This window comes from Zea mays, chromosome 2 (assembly GCF_902167145.1).
Source record: "Zea mays cultivar B73 chromosome 2, Zm-B73-REFERENCE-NAM-5.0, whole genome shotgun sequence".
Taxonomy (NCBI): Eukaryota; Viridiplantae; Streptophyta; class Magnoliopsida; order Poales; family Poaceae; genus Zea; species Zea mays.
In genome coordinates this window covers 38,115,730-38,130,798 of record NC_050097.1, presented here as the reverse complement: position 1 = coordinate 38,130,798, position 15,069 = coordinate 38,115,730, and the positions used below count along the sequence as shown (strand labels likewise).

General features: G+C 40.7%; 1 protein-coding gene across 1 annotated transcript; it reads left to right on the top strand.

Annotated features, from left to right (window-relative positions):
- Nucleotides 1-789: 789 nt before the first annotated feature.
- On the top strand, nt 790-14,401 carry LOC103648564 (kelch domain-containing protein 4). Its single transcript, XM_020548261.2, has 21 exons — nt 790-968; nt 1,045-1,183; nt 1,463-1,546; nt 5,238-5,306; nt 5,805-5,937; nt 6,014-6,060; nt 6,619-6,705; nt 8,076-8,137; nt 8,346-8,388; nt 8,498-8,578; nt 8,994-9,101; nt 9,323-9,428; nt 10,183-10,246; nt 10,820-10,862; nt 11,129-11,353; nt 11,422-11,583; nt 11,743-11,862; nt 13,291-13,437; nt 13,627-13,713; nt 13,808-13,876; nt 13,955-14,401. The coding sequence occupies exons 2-21, from the start codon at nt 1,052-1,054 to the stop codon at nt 14,057-14,059; spliced, it is 1,974 nt and encodes a 657-aa protein (XP_020403850.1). The 5' UTR covers nt 790-968; nt 1,045-1,051; the 3' UTR covers nt 14,060-14,401.
- Nucleotides 14,402-15,069: the final 668 nt, after the last annotated feature.

The following is a 15,069-nucleotide window of genomic DNA, read 5'->3' as shown; positions in this document are numbered from 1 at the left end:
CAGCCCTGTAGCTGGTGCAGAAAAAAAATCGGGCCTAGCAGATATTTCCGGTATCGCAGAGTCTTATCAGATTAGATCCGAATTAAAATTGGTATTGAGTTTTGTTACGCGTAGAAACTACTCGGTTACTAGGCTTCGGACTAAAAGGACACTATCTTGGGTATTTTGTGCTTTAGGCTTCGAGCTCTTATTTTATGCCTAGTTCTAGAGTTGGTTGTCTAGGATGACAACGGGTACATATTCGTTGGGTACCATTCTATAATTGTATCCATAAAAAAATTCTCTCATTGGGTTACCCGTATATACTCGTGAATATAAAATCTTACTCATATTCATACCCAGACGGGTAATTTTACTCGTCAGGTAACCTTTACCCACTAGAAACGTCTTAAATTCCAATATATCAATCAATCAAAATATTAAAAGATATAAAAACAAGTTCAACTTCACATATAACAAATCATATGATTATATAACTTGGTAGCTAGACAAACGATAGCTAGAGAAGAGTTTTATTTTAGTTAAGATATGCTCTATTAGATAGTTATAGTGGCATTGATGCGAGTATATTTTACCCATGGATAGTCGGTTATAGGTAGTAACAGCTTGTATCTGTACCGTCTACGCAACAGGTAGATGTTCTTGCCCATTAGCATAACCGTAAATAGAGAAATCATCTTATATCTGTTTTCATATTGAGTAAAACGGTAAAACCCGTTAGATATTTAGGTTTGGGTACACATTTCCATCTCCAGTGAAGCTGGTGAATAAGAAAAAAAACCCCGGCCCAGTAGCGCACGGAGGAGCTACATGTAAACAGGCCCGGAAGCCGGAACAGTTGCTCTCCTAGTCCTGCACTCGCACCTCTTTGCCGTTTTCCTTCTCCCGTTCACCTCGCGCCGCCGCCGACCTACGCCAGTTGCACAGGTCTTCGTCGGCCGCTTTCCGGCGAAGAGCATTCGCGCGAGGTATGCCTGCCGCCTTGCGAATTCTATCCCCTTGCTGCTGTACTAAGCTGAACACCCGAGCCCATGTCCCCTGCAGGGAGGGGATGGGGAAGAAGCAGAAGAAGCCTGGGAAGGGGAAGGAGAAGACGGAGCGGAAGACAGCCAAGGGCGAGGAGAAGCGTGCCCGCCGGGATTCCCGCAAGGTCGGCGAGGAGGACGACATCGAAGCCATCCTTGTCGGTGTTCTCTCCTTCCTACCTCTTTCCATCGCGGCTTCGTTTTGCAGTACCAGCACGTACCAGCGGCGGCTGAAATCATCTACGCTGCTACGCTTTTGATGCTTGCGTGAATTTATGGCTTTTCGAACCCTTCCGCGTTGTTTTTAGCTGCGGGTCAGCTCTGTCTCTACTCGCTGCCCATGCATTTTGTGGCATTGCTGCTTTGCATCTGATAAGTTGCAAGTTGCAACCTTTGTATTTTCCCCCATTTGATGCACTTCTGCTGTCTATACTCAGAGGAGCATACAGAAGGAAGAAGCGAAGAAGGAGGTTCATGTGGAGGAGAATGTTCCCGCACCATCTCCTCGGTCCAATTGCTCGGTAAAGGCACCGCAAAGCTTCAAATGACTGAATTAAATTAGCATACTTCTGCACCTGCCTTATGGTACTTCTGTAATTCAGCTGGTCTTGTTGGGTTCTTAGAATTTATCATGTCTGAACTTATCGCTGAAAGCAAATGAGGTAGAGTGGAATTAGTGGATTGATTGATTGAGAGAGGTACTGCACAAGGGGTGTGGAGATCTTGTGATCTATAGAAACAACACCAACAAGGTCTCCTCAATTCTCTCCAACCAAAGATACATATTGCCGGCTGGCCATTAATGCCTGGGCGCTGGACCCATACATGCAAGCCATATATGGCCCTCTAACGCGCCCCCACGATCACATCCTTGGTAGATTGAACATTTAGATTGGACCGAAACTCCGTGGAGACTGACGAATGCAGCCCCATGGTGAATATGTCGGCAAATTAGGATTAGGGATGAAAGTGGATATCCGAATTGTTAGGACAAATTTAACATTTTAAAATAGATATCTATGAAAGATGATGTTGATCTTTTCTTATGTTATAAAACACAATATTACAAATAATAATGAAATTTTGCATAAATTGTTTTATGCATTATTTGCTCCCTACAACAAAAAGGTGAAAATATATATATCTGAATCCGTATCCTTATTTATATCCGAATTTTATATCTATCATTTGAGAAGATATATGATAAATTTGAGGTTTATCTTTTATGAATCTTTACAGGCTCAATGCTAAAAACAAGAATTTGCATAGCAGATTATATATCCTATTTATTCGCAATCAAAGAAGAAGACAAAAAATGATATTCGAATAAGTATCAATTTTCATCCATAATTGGGATGTCGTAGGCTCATGGAGGACATGAACATCGCCAAGTGCAACACGCTCCCGAACGAAATGTAGATCGATCTCCACATGTTTGGTGTGCTGGTGTTGAACGATGTTCAAAGACATGTAGACAGTTGATGTTGTCACAATACACCAAGGTTATATGCACAAAGAGTGTGCAACTCACACGAGTGACATAACCAGGTAGCTTTTGCAACAACATTGGCGACGTCGAAGAGGAGAACTTGTCGACGGTGAGGAGGAAGGATTTGTCCCATCTCGCATAGAAGGCGAAGTTGAGATTGAGGAGGTGGGGCATGAGGGCATGGATATTATGCACGGCAACAACTTGCACGTGCAGATTGAGGAGCGCAACAAGCCAACAACCTCGTGGTGAAGAAGTCCCTCGAAAGGAGGAGGGTCGCCGGCATGAGTGGTGGCATCAGTGACAACATCATTGCCAGCAGCGTCATCTTCCTGGGGTGGTTCAGCCGCAGTGCGCTCGCGAGCAGCATGGTCAAGGATGACATGAAAGCGCTCGTCGACCACGTCAAGTTCCTTCTGAGCTAGGGCAGCCTCGTGCTCGACCTCCTGTGCATGAGCGAGAGCGGCGTCACAGGCGATTTTGGACGTGCATTTGCTGGCCTCTTTGGTAGTGCGGGCATCCTCTGCGCAGAGCAGCAGTAGAGGCAGCGTCAGCAGTCGCATGAACGTCTATGGTGCCAGCGGAAGGGTTGGCCATGGAGCAGTAGCAGCACCAAGAAGGGCGCCCGCTAGGTGCGGAAGGTGAATCAGATGATTAGCCTAGACTCGTGGTACCAATGATTTCAAGTCGCCTAGTCGATCCCTAGGACCAACCAGGCGACTAGTTGCGATTAGGTGACGACTAGGGCGATTAGTCGACTCCTAGTCGGTCTCTGGTCGCCCTAGTCTAGTAGTTATACTTATATATATATATATACCTGTATACAACTATACATTATATAAATTAGAAAGTCACTACTTAGCACATGCTTAGGATTAGAGCAGCCAACAACCATCCACTAGTTTGGCAGAACTACAGACTAGGGGGAGATGGGGGGAGCAGGAGGAACCTTGAGATGACGAGCTCATCTCCTCAATAGTGCAGGTCTGCTGGAGCTTGGGAAGGGCCAGGGTGGAGACTACAACTGGTGAACCTTGAGACATCCGCCGCCGGTGGAGACTGCAGCAGGCGAGCAGGGGAAGGGGCAGGGTGGTGTAGCCGCCGGTGGAGACAGCCTCCGGTGAGCCGCAGGTCTGAAGGGGAAGCCGTCGGTGACCAAGTGTGAATAAGGGCAAGGGTTGGAACAGTCGGGCTCCCTGATTTCAAGTCGTCGACTAGTCGTCCAGTCGGTCACGGGAGGCCGACTTAGGAGCTCGGCTCGACTTTTCTACCAAGTCGGTCGACTTGCCAGCGACTGGAATAGATTAGTCGACTAGTCGTCGACTTGGTCGAACTAGTCGGCCGACTTGCCCCTAATTCGGCCCAAACATCAGAAAGGCCCATTTGTCCATTACACACCATAAACCCTAACCTAAACCCAATAGCCGCCTCTAGTCCTGTTCCTGTCCGCCGCCAGGAACTCCTCTGGCGCCAGCCCCTCTGCCCGCCGTCGGCCGCCAGCCCCTATGTCCGCCGCCAGCCGCCCACCTCTAGCCCCACCTCTGCCCGCCGCCCTCCTCTGACCGCCTCCCCTCCTCTGGCCGCCGCCCAAACGCCCACCTCCAGCCGTCGAGGGCTCGAGGCCTCCAGCCGTTGAGGTCTGTGTCGCCCTCCTCTGGCCGCCGCCCACCTCCAGCCGTCGAGGAAGCAGCCCACCTCTGCCCTGACAAGTCTCAGCAACCCGCGCCGCCCTCACAAGTCACAACAAGCTCTAGGGATATGGAAGATGCATCTAGGGATATTGGCAAGTCGACGACTAGTCGACTGACTTATTGACTAGTCACCAAGTCGGTACCTTGTCGACTCGAGACTTACCGACTTGAAAACCATGGTCGGGCTGGCAAGAGAGGAGAGTAGGAGACGTAGTACACCGTTTGGTGGCTAGGTATTACAAAGGAGAGAGAGGGTAGTCTAAAGTATATCGTAGAAAAATGGCCCAATAACAAAACCCTATGGGACGACCAGGAAACAGTAATCAGGCGATTAGTCAGACGACCAACCTATCTAGTCGAGTCGTCCAGTTAATCGAGCCCAAATAGCCGACCAGCCCGACTAATCGCGATTAGTCGGACGACTTGAAATCATTGCGTACCATGAAAGCAAATGAGATTGTGTGGAATTAGTGGATTGATTGATTGAGCGAGGTGGTGTACAATATATAGGGGGTGAGGGGTGTTGAAGTGTATAAGTGAACAAACTACCTTCTCCCATTAGCTTAAACTTTTGGGTTGAATTGGTTAGTGCGTCCACTCTAACAAGGGGATCTTGTGATTTATAGAAACAGCACCAACAAGATCTCCTCAATTCTCTCTAACCAAAAATACATAGAGCTAGCTGGCGGTTGACGCCTAGGTGCTGGACCCATACACGCAAGCCATATATGGCTGGCTAACAATCACAAGTAGTCAGATCGATGATTTTCTATAGGGCAAGATAACATTTTATTAAAATTGAAGCTATTGATGAAATCTGGTGATCTTTTGGGTTACATAACTGGACCTTTCATTTGTGCCAAATCTAAGTTGAGCTTGTGATCTTTGCTTCTTTAAGTGCTTTTTACTGGGTAATTGTTTACAATACTACCTTTTTGGCATCTAATTATTAACTCAGGCAGTTGCATTCAAAATTCTAGCTGGTCAAGTAAACCGGGAAGTTTTTTCTAAATCTTACATTCCCTTTTTCAGCTTACTGTTAACCCAGTGAAAGAGACAGAATTGATCCTGTATGGGGGAGAGTTCTACAATGGTAGCAAGGTGCGGACCACATGTTTTGTGTATATTGATGTCTAATACATCTTGTAGTGGTTTTATTATGACCCTTCCATAGTTTATGTTGAAAGTTTTCTTTTAATTCATTTTATTTTGCAGACACTGCAGTTCTTGTTCTAATGTAATGGGTTGCTTAGCTTTTATCTTTTGATATTTTATCATATTTTTCTTGACATGTACTCCGTCCGTCTTAAATTATAGTTCACTGTGGCTTTGTCTTAAATCAAACTTCTTTAACTTTGACCAAGTTTACATATAAAAAATGCACAACATCTAGAACATCAAATTAGTTTCATTGAATTCTCCATGAAATATGATTTGGTAGAGCATTTATTTGAATTGTAGATGTTAGTATATTTTTCTAAAAGCTCGGTCAAAACTGAAGTTTGACTTTGGACAAAACGGAAGTGAACTATATGTAATTTGGAACAGAGGGAGTACTATGTTGTGTTGATGAATGATATTGTGATCCTATCTGTGCAGACCTTTGTTTATGGTGATCTTTATCGCTATGATGTAGAGAAAAATGAATGGAAATTGGTATCTAGCCCTAACAGTCCACCTCCACGAAGTGCTCACCAGACAGTAGCCTGGAAGAATAATATATACATGTTTGGTAATATAACTTCACTCTGGGTAACATGCTGTTTAAATGTACATAATTAACACCTTTTCCTTTGTTGATATTTTAGGTGGGGAGTTTACTTCACCAAACCAAGAACGTTTTCATCATTACAAGGTAGGAAACTAATCATGATAGTTTAATTTTGTTATTGTCATTTTAAGAATGTTTTCTTGGCATCAGGTTTACACCTTCGTTAGGAGCAAAATATGTATATATTTGACTTGCATTTTCAATTTCAAACCTAGATAGGAGTAATGATACTCATCTCTACACATGATTATATTTTTTGTCGAGAAAGCTACACAATTTTAATTCAAATTTCTCTCATAGACACTAACATTTGAACTCTTTCTCCCATTTATAACTCGAGAAGTAGAAAATTCCTTAGCATTGAGGGGTCCAATGTTTTCAAGTCGGACGACTTGCTGGTCGTTCTAGCTGACCAACTAGGGCGATTAATCGCGATTAATCACGATTAGTCGGACGACTTGGGCGATTAATCGTGATTGGTCCAAACCGACTTCGATGATTAATCGCGACTAATCGCGATTAATCGGAGTATCGGACGACTTGAAAACATTGGAGGGGTCAATGTCAAACTGCACTGCGTATCTTTATGCAACAATCATAAAAGGTGGTGCCTTTTCTTATTCCTTGACTAAATTATCGTAGGACTTTTGGACATTGGATCTGAAAACAAATCAATGGGAGCAGATTCTTGCAAAGGGCTGCCCAAGTGCACGTTCAGGACACAGGATGGTTAGTATCTTCTGTCGAAATCATCTATTCACTGTGGAGTTTCCATTCTCATAATCTTGTGTGCATTATTTGGGATGCAAGCGGGCTAGCCCGCAGACCCGCATATAGGCTTGATTTTGTGGTTTGCTCACAGCAACTGACATGAGTAAACCACAAAATTAAGCTTATCTGTGGGTTCTAGGGCTAGACTGCTTGCATCTTTATGCATTATGATCATGAACAAAGTACAACTTTTTTCTGTGGTAAAAGAAGTTGTACAGAACATGTGTTTGTGTTGCTAGTTCAAGGTAATGTTTGGTAGTTCTTAACTGTTTGTAATACACTGTATTTGAAAAGCTAAGGCACTTAAATATGAGAAAATAATATGGTTATTAAGGTGTCTCTTAAGCATCGGAGTGGTCCAGGTTTCACTTCAGGGGCAAGGTGACGAGGACATATCCGGTGCACATGAAAGCTTTGTGCACATGGTGTACATATTAAATCATCACTATCCATCTCAGATCTAACGTCTCTGGTTGATCATTGTAATTTACAAATAACACCTTCCGCCACTACAGCCCACCACGTCGGAGGGAGTCCTTAGCAAATATAGCAAACAACTACAGACGTTAGATCTAAGATTAGTGGTGATGATTTATTATGTGCATCATGTGCACTAAAATTCCATGTGCACTAGATACGTTCTCCAAGGTGACACCCTGTCTCCTTATGCACATGCTGATTCTGTCGTCTCCTTGTCAATTCTGCTGCTGGCCTGCTTGATTTTGTTTTTGCTGGCTTGATTCTTCCATCTCCTGCTCGCCGATTGCTCGATTTGGAGGGGGGGACAGTGGCAACTGTGGACCTGAGAGTGCTGAGTGCTGACCAACGGAGGCGGAACAACATTGAGGGAAGGAGGAGGGACGAGGGAGGGGCACATGGGCTGCCTGGTGGGCTGGGCCAGCCCACTTCTTACTCCTTTCATTTTCTTTTTTCCTTTTCTTTTTTCTTCATCATTTACTGGTTACTGCTCTAAGCTGCTTTTTAAAGTTTTTCTTAAACTCTTAAGGCATCATCATGCCTCACGCGTTAGTCGCTTAAGCATAAGGCAGTAGTCAGTAGCCATGCCTCACCATACCACCTTGATAACCCTGCTAAATAGGAAATTTTGCATTCATTCTGTGGAGTTCCTTAAGTACATGGTCGAGCCAGCATAACTGATATATATTATTATGTATATACACCATCGATAATTATTTCCATTTCTCAATATTGTTCTGACAATTTTAAGAGGACAGACATATATTCATTTCTTTCCCATGCTCATATTATACTTCTATATTGCCATCTAGCCAGTTTAAGACATTCTTTATTTATCTTTTTTTTTGCAGGTTCTTTACAAGCATAAGATTGTTCTATTTGGTGGCTTTTATGACACTCTTAGGGAAGTGAGGTCAGTAGAGTTAATTTGTATGCAACTCTCATTTCTGATGTGCTGATGTGATTGCTTGATTAATATTTATTTTTGGATCTTGTTTGAGAGAGAATGGGAGTTCCCATAAAATTATGATTTATGGATTCTTACAATTGATAACACAGTCACAAAGTGACAGAAAATAAACTAATAGCATAGAACATCTTCTGATAATATCCTTCCACAGGTACTACAATGATCTGCATGTTTTTGATTTGGACCATTTCAAGGTGAGTGAACGTTGTTTATTTTCATTTTGTACTGATAACTCCATAATCTTTCTTAGTAACATATAAGCCGTCAATTTGAATGTTCTTATTGAGCACTTCAATATTTTAGTGGGAGGAAATCAAGCCTCGACCTGGATGCCTATGGCCAAGTCCAAGAAGTGGCTTTCAACTTGCTGTTTACCAAGATCAGGCAAGCTATATTTTCTGTCTTCTTAGATATTTATGGTGCATGATATTATTTAACACTACCTAAAATTTTCAACTGTTTATGTGCCACAAGTTATTGTGAGAGCTCTTATTGTTGGACATTGAACTTGGTTCCCTTTTGAATCATCTGTTATGTCAATATGTCATGCTGACACAATCATGTCGACATCTTTGTTCAATCAAATGATGACACAATCATGTGCACATCTTTGTTCAATAAAACGATACATTTTTTTCTGACTCTACAAGTCGTAACACCTTTTTTGGCCATTGATTAATATCAAATTAGCTACATGACAAATTATGGTCTTATGGCACATTAGATGCCAAGAACTATTGGTTATGCCTTGTTTTCTTACTAGTTTTATTTGCAAATGTCTTTATGTTCTTTTTTGCAGATATATCTATATGGTGGATATTTTAAAGAAGTTTCTTCTGACAAAGAAAAAGGAACAGTTCATGCAGATATGTGGTCTCTTGATCCTCGTACTTGGGAGTGGAATAAGGTTGGCACTAACATTTATATAATCATATTAAATGACTGTTGATTTTTATCTTTCCATGTTTGTAGTCTAGGAATTTTATATTGACAACATTTTGAGTTTTGCCTCAAAAGCTACATAGTCTAGGAATTTTATATTGACAACATTTTGAGTTTTGCCTTAAAAGCTACAGGTCCCCATCTAGTGTTTTTTATATTTACTTTGTTAATCTTAATTGCTAATAGGTTAAGAAGGCTGGGATGCCGCCTGGTCCCAGAGCTGGTTTTTCAATGTGTGTGCACAAGAAAAGGGCTGTTCTTTTTGGTGGTGTGGTAGATATGGAAGTTGAAGGTTACTCATAATCAAGCTCTCTGCACCTGTGCTACATGCTTAGCTATATATTAGAAATGCATGTATTTTCTGTTGCTTATGTTTGGTCATTAAATGATTAAAAAATCATCTATTTTGGTAATTAGGGTGTTCTGTTGTTCACCTGAATATTTCTTGTTCATGGTTTAATTCCTAATGGAATGACAAAAAGAAAAAAAAAACTGACAAAAGTTACCCAATTTCATGAAATGTGTTGAATCAAAGGCTGGAAAATTAGACAAAAACCAGAGCATAATGAGTAGATCAGCAAACATGGATCTGTATATATACTATCAAGGTTCACAGAATCTCAATGGGAGATGTTTCATACACACTACTCCGATTGTTTAGGCAATAACTGAATTTATTGATGTGATTTAATTCTTGCAATATGTTACTTTTTACTTTAGCTTGCGGTAATTAAATAAATTGATGGTTTTCTTTCCTGTCGTACTGGTGTTTCCTGTTGCAAACAAAAGTAGATACTAGATAATAGCAACTATGATACTTCCATTGTGAATGTTGATATCAAATTGAGTTGATTGCTGTTGAACTTTTGTAGATGTACACTGCGGCACCACACAATAATAAGTTAAGTTATTTAACTCACGCTCATCATGCTATGAAAAACTGGCTTAAAAAATGAGAAGTAGGTTTATATTTTTTATTTTGTACTCAATTGCTACCTATATATATTTTCAAGGTATGCTTATTATTCTCCTGCCTTGGTTTGTAGGTGATGTCATTATGAGCATGTTCATGAACGAGCTGTATGGTTTCCAATTGGATAACCACCGATGGTGCGATCCTCTTGGCATCTTTATTCAGCTTTGTCCAATTTGATTTTTATTAAAGTAAATATAGTCATATACCAGCTTTTTTGTTGCCTTTTGAGTCTATTTCTTTTATGGTTGTATACGACCACTACAGTACTGCTGCTACTTTTTAGCTCATATCAACACATTCAATAATACATGGGTTTAACATTTCAATCACCTCGGAGCATTGTTAAATCAAAACACACCTGTTATAGGTCTATTTGAAAATACTAATCCTTTACCACTGATTTGTATATTTTTAAATTATTCAGCACCTTGGGTTTGAATTTCCTTTGCAATATTCTTGTAGTTCTCTAGACAACTTAGCTATTTTGGAAATATGTAAAATAGTCCTGGAATCCCTTGCTCCAAGCACATGCTTTACTCTCTGTGGCATTATATAATGATGACGTTTGATTCAGTTGGCACCGGTTTACCTTTCTCTGGTCCACAATTTAAATGTGGTTGGAGCCTAGACCAGAAAGGTTATGCTTCCTTGTTTAGTTGTGTGTTCTGTTTGTATGTTGAATCAATCGTCCCTCTTGAATATCTCAGGTACCCGCTAGAGCTCAGGAAAGACAAGCCTGCTAAAATCAAGGTGATTCCTAGCCATCCCATTAGTCATGGTTGGTGGATCTAAAGATGTAGATATAAATTCATTGTATGAAGTATTTTACAGAAATTTATTCTTGTATATCTGATAAAGCAAGACAGTCTACAACTACAGGGTCTAGCTGTTGAAAATGCGTATGTTATATATTTTGGACTTAAAACATTCTAAAACCCTCGGGTCTTTGCTTAAAGCAAGTACTAAGTTCATTGCTGTCGAAAGTGCTCATATTTAATGCTGATTTCCATGCACAGGCAAGGAATATCAAAAGAAAAGAATCAACGAATGATGTAGAAGCTAATATTATTGATGATGAGGGTGATGAGGTCATGGTGGACGTAGAAGAAGCTATTGAAGGACAACCTGAAGTCAATGGAGTTTCCAATCAGTTGATCAAAACTCTGAATATCACTAAAGATGGCTCAAGCAGAAGCATTGATGTTCTCTCTGATTCAACAGCACAAGAATCATTTTTGGAGGTTATTTCAATCTTTGCATTTGCATTTCAGTGACACTTCCGTTGCTCATTGACTTGTGGTACGGACAGGCGGTGAAGCCCAGTGGTCGTATCAATGCATGCTTGGCCGTAGGGAAAGATATGCTCTACTTGTATGGAGGAATGATGGAAGTGAAAGATAGAGAAATTACTCTTGATGATCTATATTCACTTAACCTTAGCAAACTTGATGAGTGGAAGTGTATCATATCCGTGAGTTACAAACTGGATCTATTTTCTACCATTTTATTATCAATTAACATTATTATATATATTTCAATCTAAATACCAGACAAACAAATGAACTTAAAGAGTCATATTACAATCATTACTGTTTGTGGAGAAGTCATCATTACTATCCTTTTTATTCAGGCCTCAGAATCTGAATGGTTAGAAATTTCTGAGGAAGAGGATGATGATGATGATGATGAGACTGATGATGATGAAAATGAAGAGGGGGATGCTAGCCAGACAGATGAAGATGAAGAAGAGGTATGTACTAATATAGGTTGCCATCTTCTCTCAAATGTTGTTTGCGTCATCTTCCTTCCAAGTGTCCTTTGATGACCTTTTCCTAGAAGACTTCTGACGCCTCACCTTTTAGTTTCCATCACTTTGTTCTTGCAAACTTGGCTTGGTTATCTCTACGGTTACATTACATACCTAAAAACGAAAGTCCACCACCACAATCTCATGTTGAGAGACAACACACTCCTCAGGTACCACCTTGCAATCCAAGCATGTTCGTTTATCCTCTCTTCTTGTGAGGTTTAAGTCAATCTAATTAGAGTGTTGGGCACTTATATATGTCAGTAAATGGGATTCTTCACTTTCTAAAGAAAGTGTTGGCTATCAATAGATCAAAAGCTACCGCAAAGTCAAAAACTTCTTTTCCTTCTGATTTCTCCTACCATTACCCAAAACTTGCATGAACTGCCTCAGCTCGAAACCTGCACTTGATGTACCTACATGTCCATTGAGGATTTCCTCCAATGAAAAACTTCTCACTAGTAGTTATAGCTCTAATCATGCCATCTACATCTTCCTAGGTAAGTCTCTTAGCACTCTTGTCGTCCCCTACTTGAGGGGCATACACACTAATTATGTTTAATACCAAATCACCCACAATAAGCTTGACTAAGATAATCTATCTCCTTGCCTTCTCATATCCACCACATCATATCCACCACACCGTTCTTGAAGCTCTTGTCAATTAAAACACCTCCATTTCTATTTGCAGCTGTCCTTGTGTACCGATCTGATGTTGTTCTCCTCCCTCGTCTTTTGACCCGTCTAGTCTCTTGGACGAATAAGATATTTACATGTCTTCTAGTATCTGTGTCAACTAACTCCCTCAACCTACATGTAAGCAACCCTACGTTCTAACCATCCAAATAGATCCTAATAGGTTGCACTGAACAAAATCTTGCTGTTGTAATCTCGGTTACAAACTATTATCAATCAGCCAGGTCTTAGATTTAACATCTTATAGAACATATATTTTGTCAGAATATTATTTGAAAGCAGAGAGATCTTACTTTCCATGTTCCATCAATTTTGTCTTAAACCAAAACATCTGGTACTTTCCAACGCACTGTATTAGATTGAGTTTAGGTGTCTGTGTCTTGGTAAAATTGCATAGCTAAATATCAATTCATCTACAGTATTTAACTGGACTTAAAAGTGTTGCATTCATGCATTTTCCCATATTTCAAAATTAACAGTAGCTTCTAAAAAATAGATAAAAGGAGGTGGCTGTTGGTAGCAAAAATATTTGAGTTAGGAATGCTCCTGGTCTAGTTGACTTCTTATGAGTTACTACAGCTTGATACCTGGACATTCCTTAGGTGTGTCTTTTTCCATTAGTGACTATAGTTAGCATGTGGTTATTTATCTGTGTTCCTCGACATGCCTGTGTAGTCTGATGAAGATGCTGCAAAGAACGTGTCCAGTGCTGTGTCTCTGCTGAAGGGTGAAAGTAAGACCATGCGTAGAAAAGAGAAGCGTGCTCGGATAGAACAGATCAGGGTCATCCTTGGCCTTTCTGATTCTCAAAGGACTCCAGTGGTAATGTTGTACTTAGTTTTGTTTATTTTCTGTCACTTCTAGATTTATTGCTTTCCTTTTCATTAGCTGGCTCCTGTCCATATCATCATATGTCTGTTCTCGAACAAATCATGGCCAACCATTCGTTACCTGCAGTTAACAAAACCAAGATATTGTTTTGCTTATATTTTCTTTTGTTTATTCTGAAAGCCTGGAGAATCACTGAGAGATTTCTACAAGAGGACAAATATGTACTGGCAAATGGCTGCCTATGAGCACACTCAACACACTGGAAAGGTTAGTTTCCATTTCTCGAATTTCCATCATTGGTCAGCTAGTATATCATCCTTAATAAAACGTGTTGCATGTAATCCTGTACACCCAACGGCAGGAGCTCCGCAAAGACGGTTTTGATCTTGCCGAAACTCGATTCAAGGAACTGAAACCGATACTTGACGAGGTAACTGTGTATTTTTCTCTGGTATGAAGCAAAGAATATTCGGAGCTGTAGCGTATTTAGGTTCGTTATTATTTTCAGCTGGCTGTGCTGGAGGCCGAGCAGAAAGCTGAGGAAGAGGCCAGTGCGTCGACTAGTTCCAAGAGGGACACCAAGAAACCCAAGCAGAAGAGCGCACGAAGGTAGCTTTGGTTCTGAACGAGTGTGTAAGCGGAAGCCAGCTTTAGATGAAGTTGCTCCAGGAAGAGGCCAGTGCGTCAGCTAGTCCCAACTCCCAAGGTGTGAAGAGGGGACACCAAGAAAATCCAAGCAGAAGAGTGCAGGGAGATAGTTTTGGTTCTGAACGAGTGTTTAAGCGTAAGACGGTTTTAAACGATTGCTCAAATGCTCAAGTTCCTTTGAGGGGATTTCCATTTTCTTTTTGAACCCAAGTAGACAAAATTGATATTTGTTGTTTTATAATAGTGTATGTATATACTCGTACGTTGAAATTTGATTCATGTGCAATCTTGACCGTATATTCTCCCACTATTCGACTAAACGAACGATCTTCCTCCACACAGCATAGACCATAGAGCTCCATTGCTTGCACGAAGTACATAAGCTTGCGAAACATTGTTGAACCTGTGATCGAGAAAAAATTGTTACCTGCGTTCGAGAAAGCATAAGATTTCTGTGTACTCGGCGTGCCCTTTGCGATATATAATTTCTGTGTTCGAGAACATTCGGGCTGCTGAGCTTGCTTAACTAACTTGTGTAAAAGTATGTATAATTGTTGGGTAGACCATCTTTCTGAAACAAAAACGTTTTTTTTAAATGTTAGGGTCATATGGAAGCACTAGATTTCTATATATGCAATAACAGGAATAGTTTACTACTATTGTCAGTCATACTCTATTTACTAAAGTGTGGACGAAGGGTTGTTGTTTGATTGCACTATAGTTAATAGTTATTTGATAAAAAAATTACTAGTACAATTAGCTAGCTAACAAATATATAGCTAACTAGTAACTAATTTACTAAAAATAGATAATAACTAAAATATTAACTAGAGTGTTTGGATGTCTCTAGCTATTTTAGTCATTAATTATTAGCTCTAATGCATTTAAGCACTCATGAGAGTAGCATTGGCCATTTACTAGCTATGTCGACCAATTTTAGAGATGCCTATATGTGGAATACAAGAGCAAATGCGT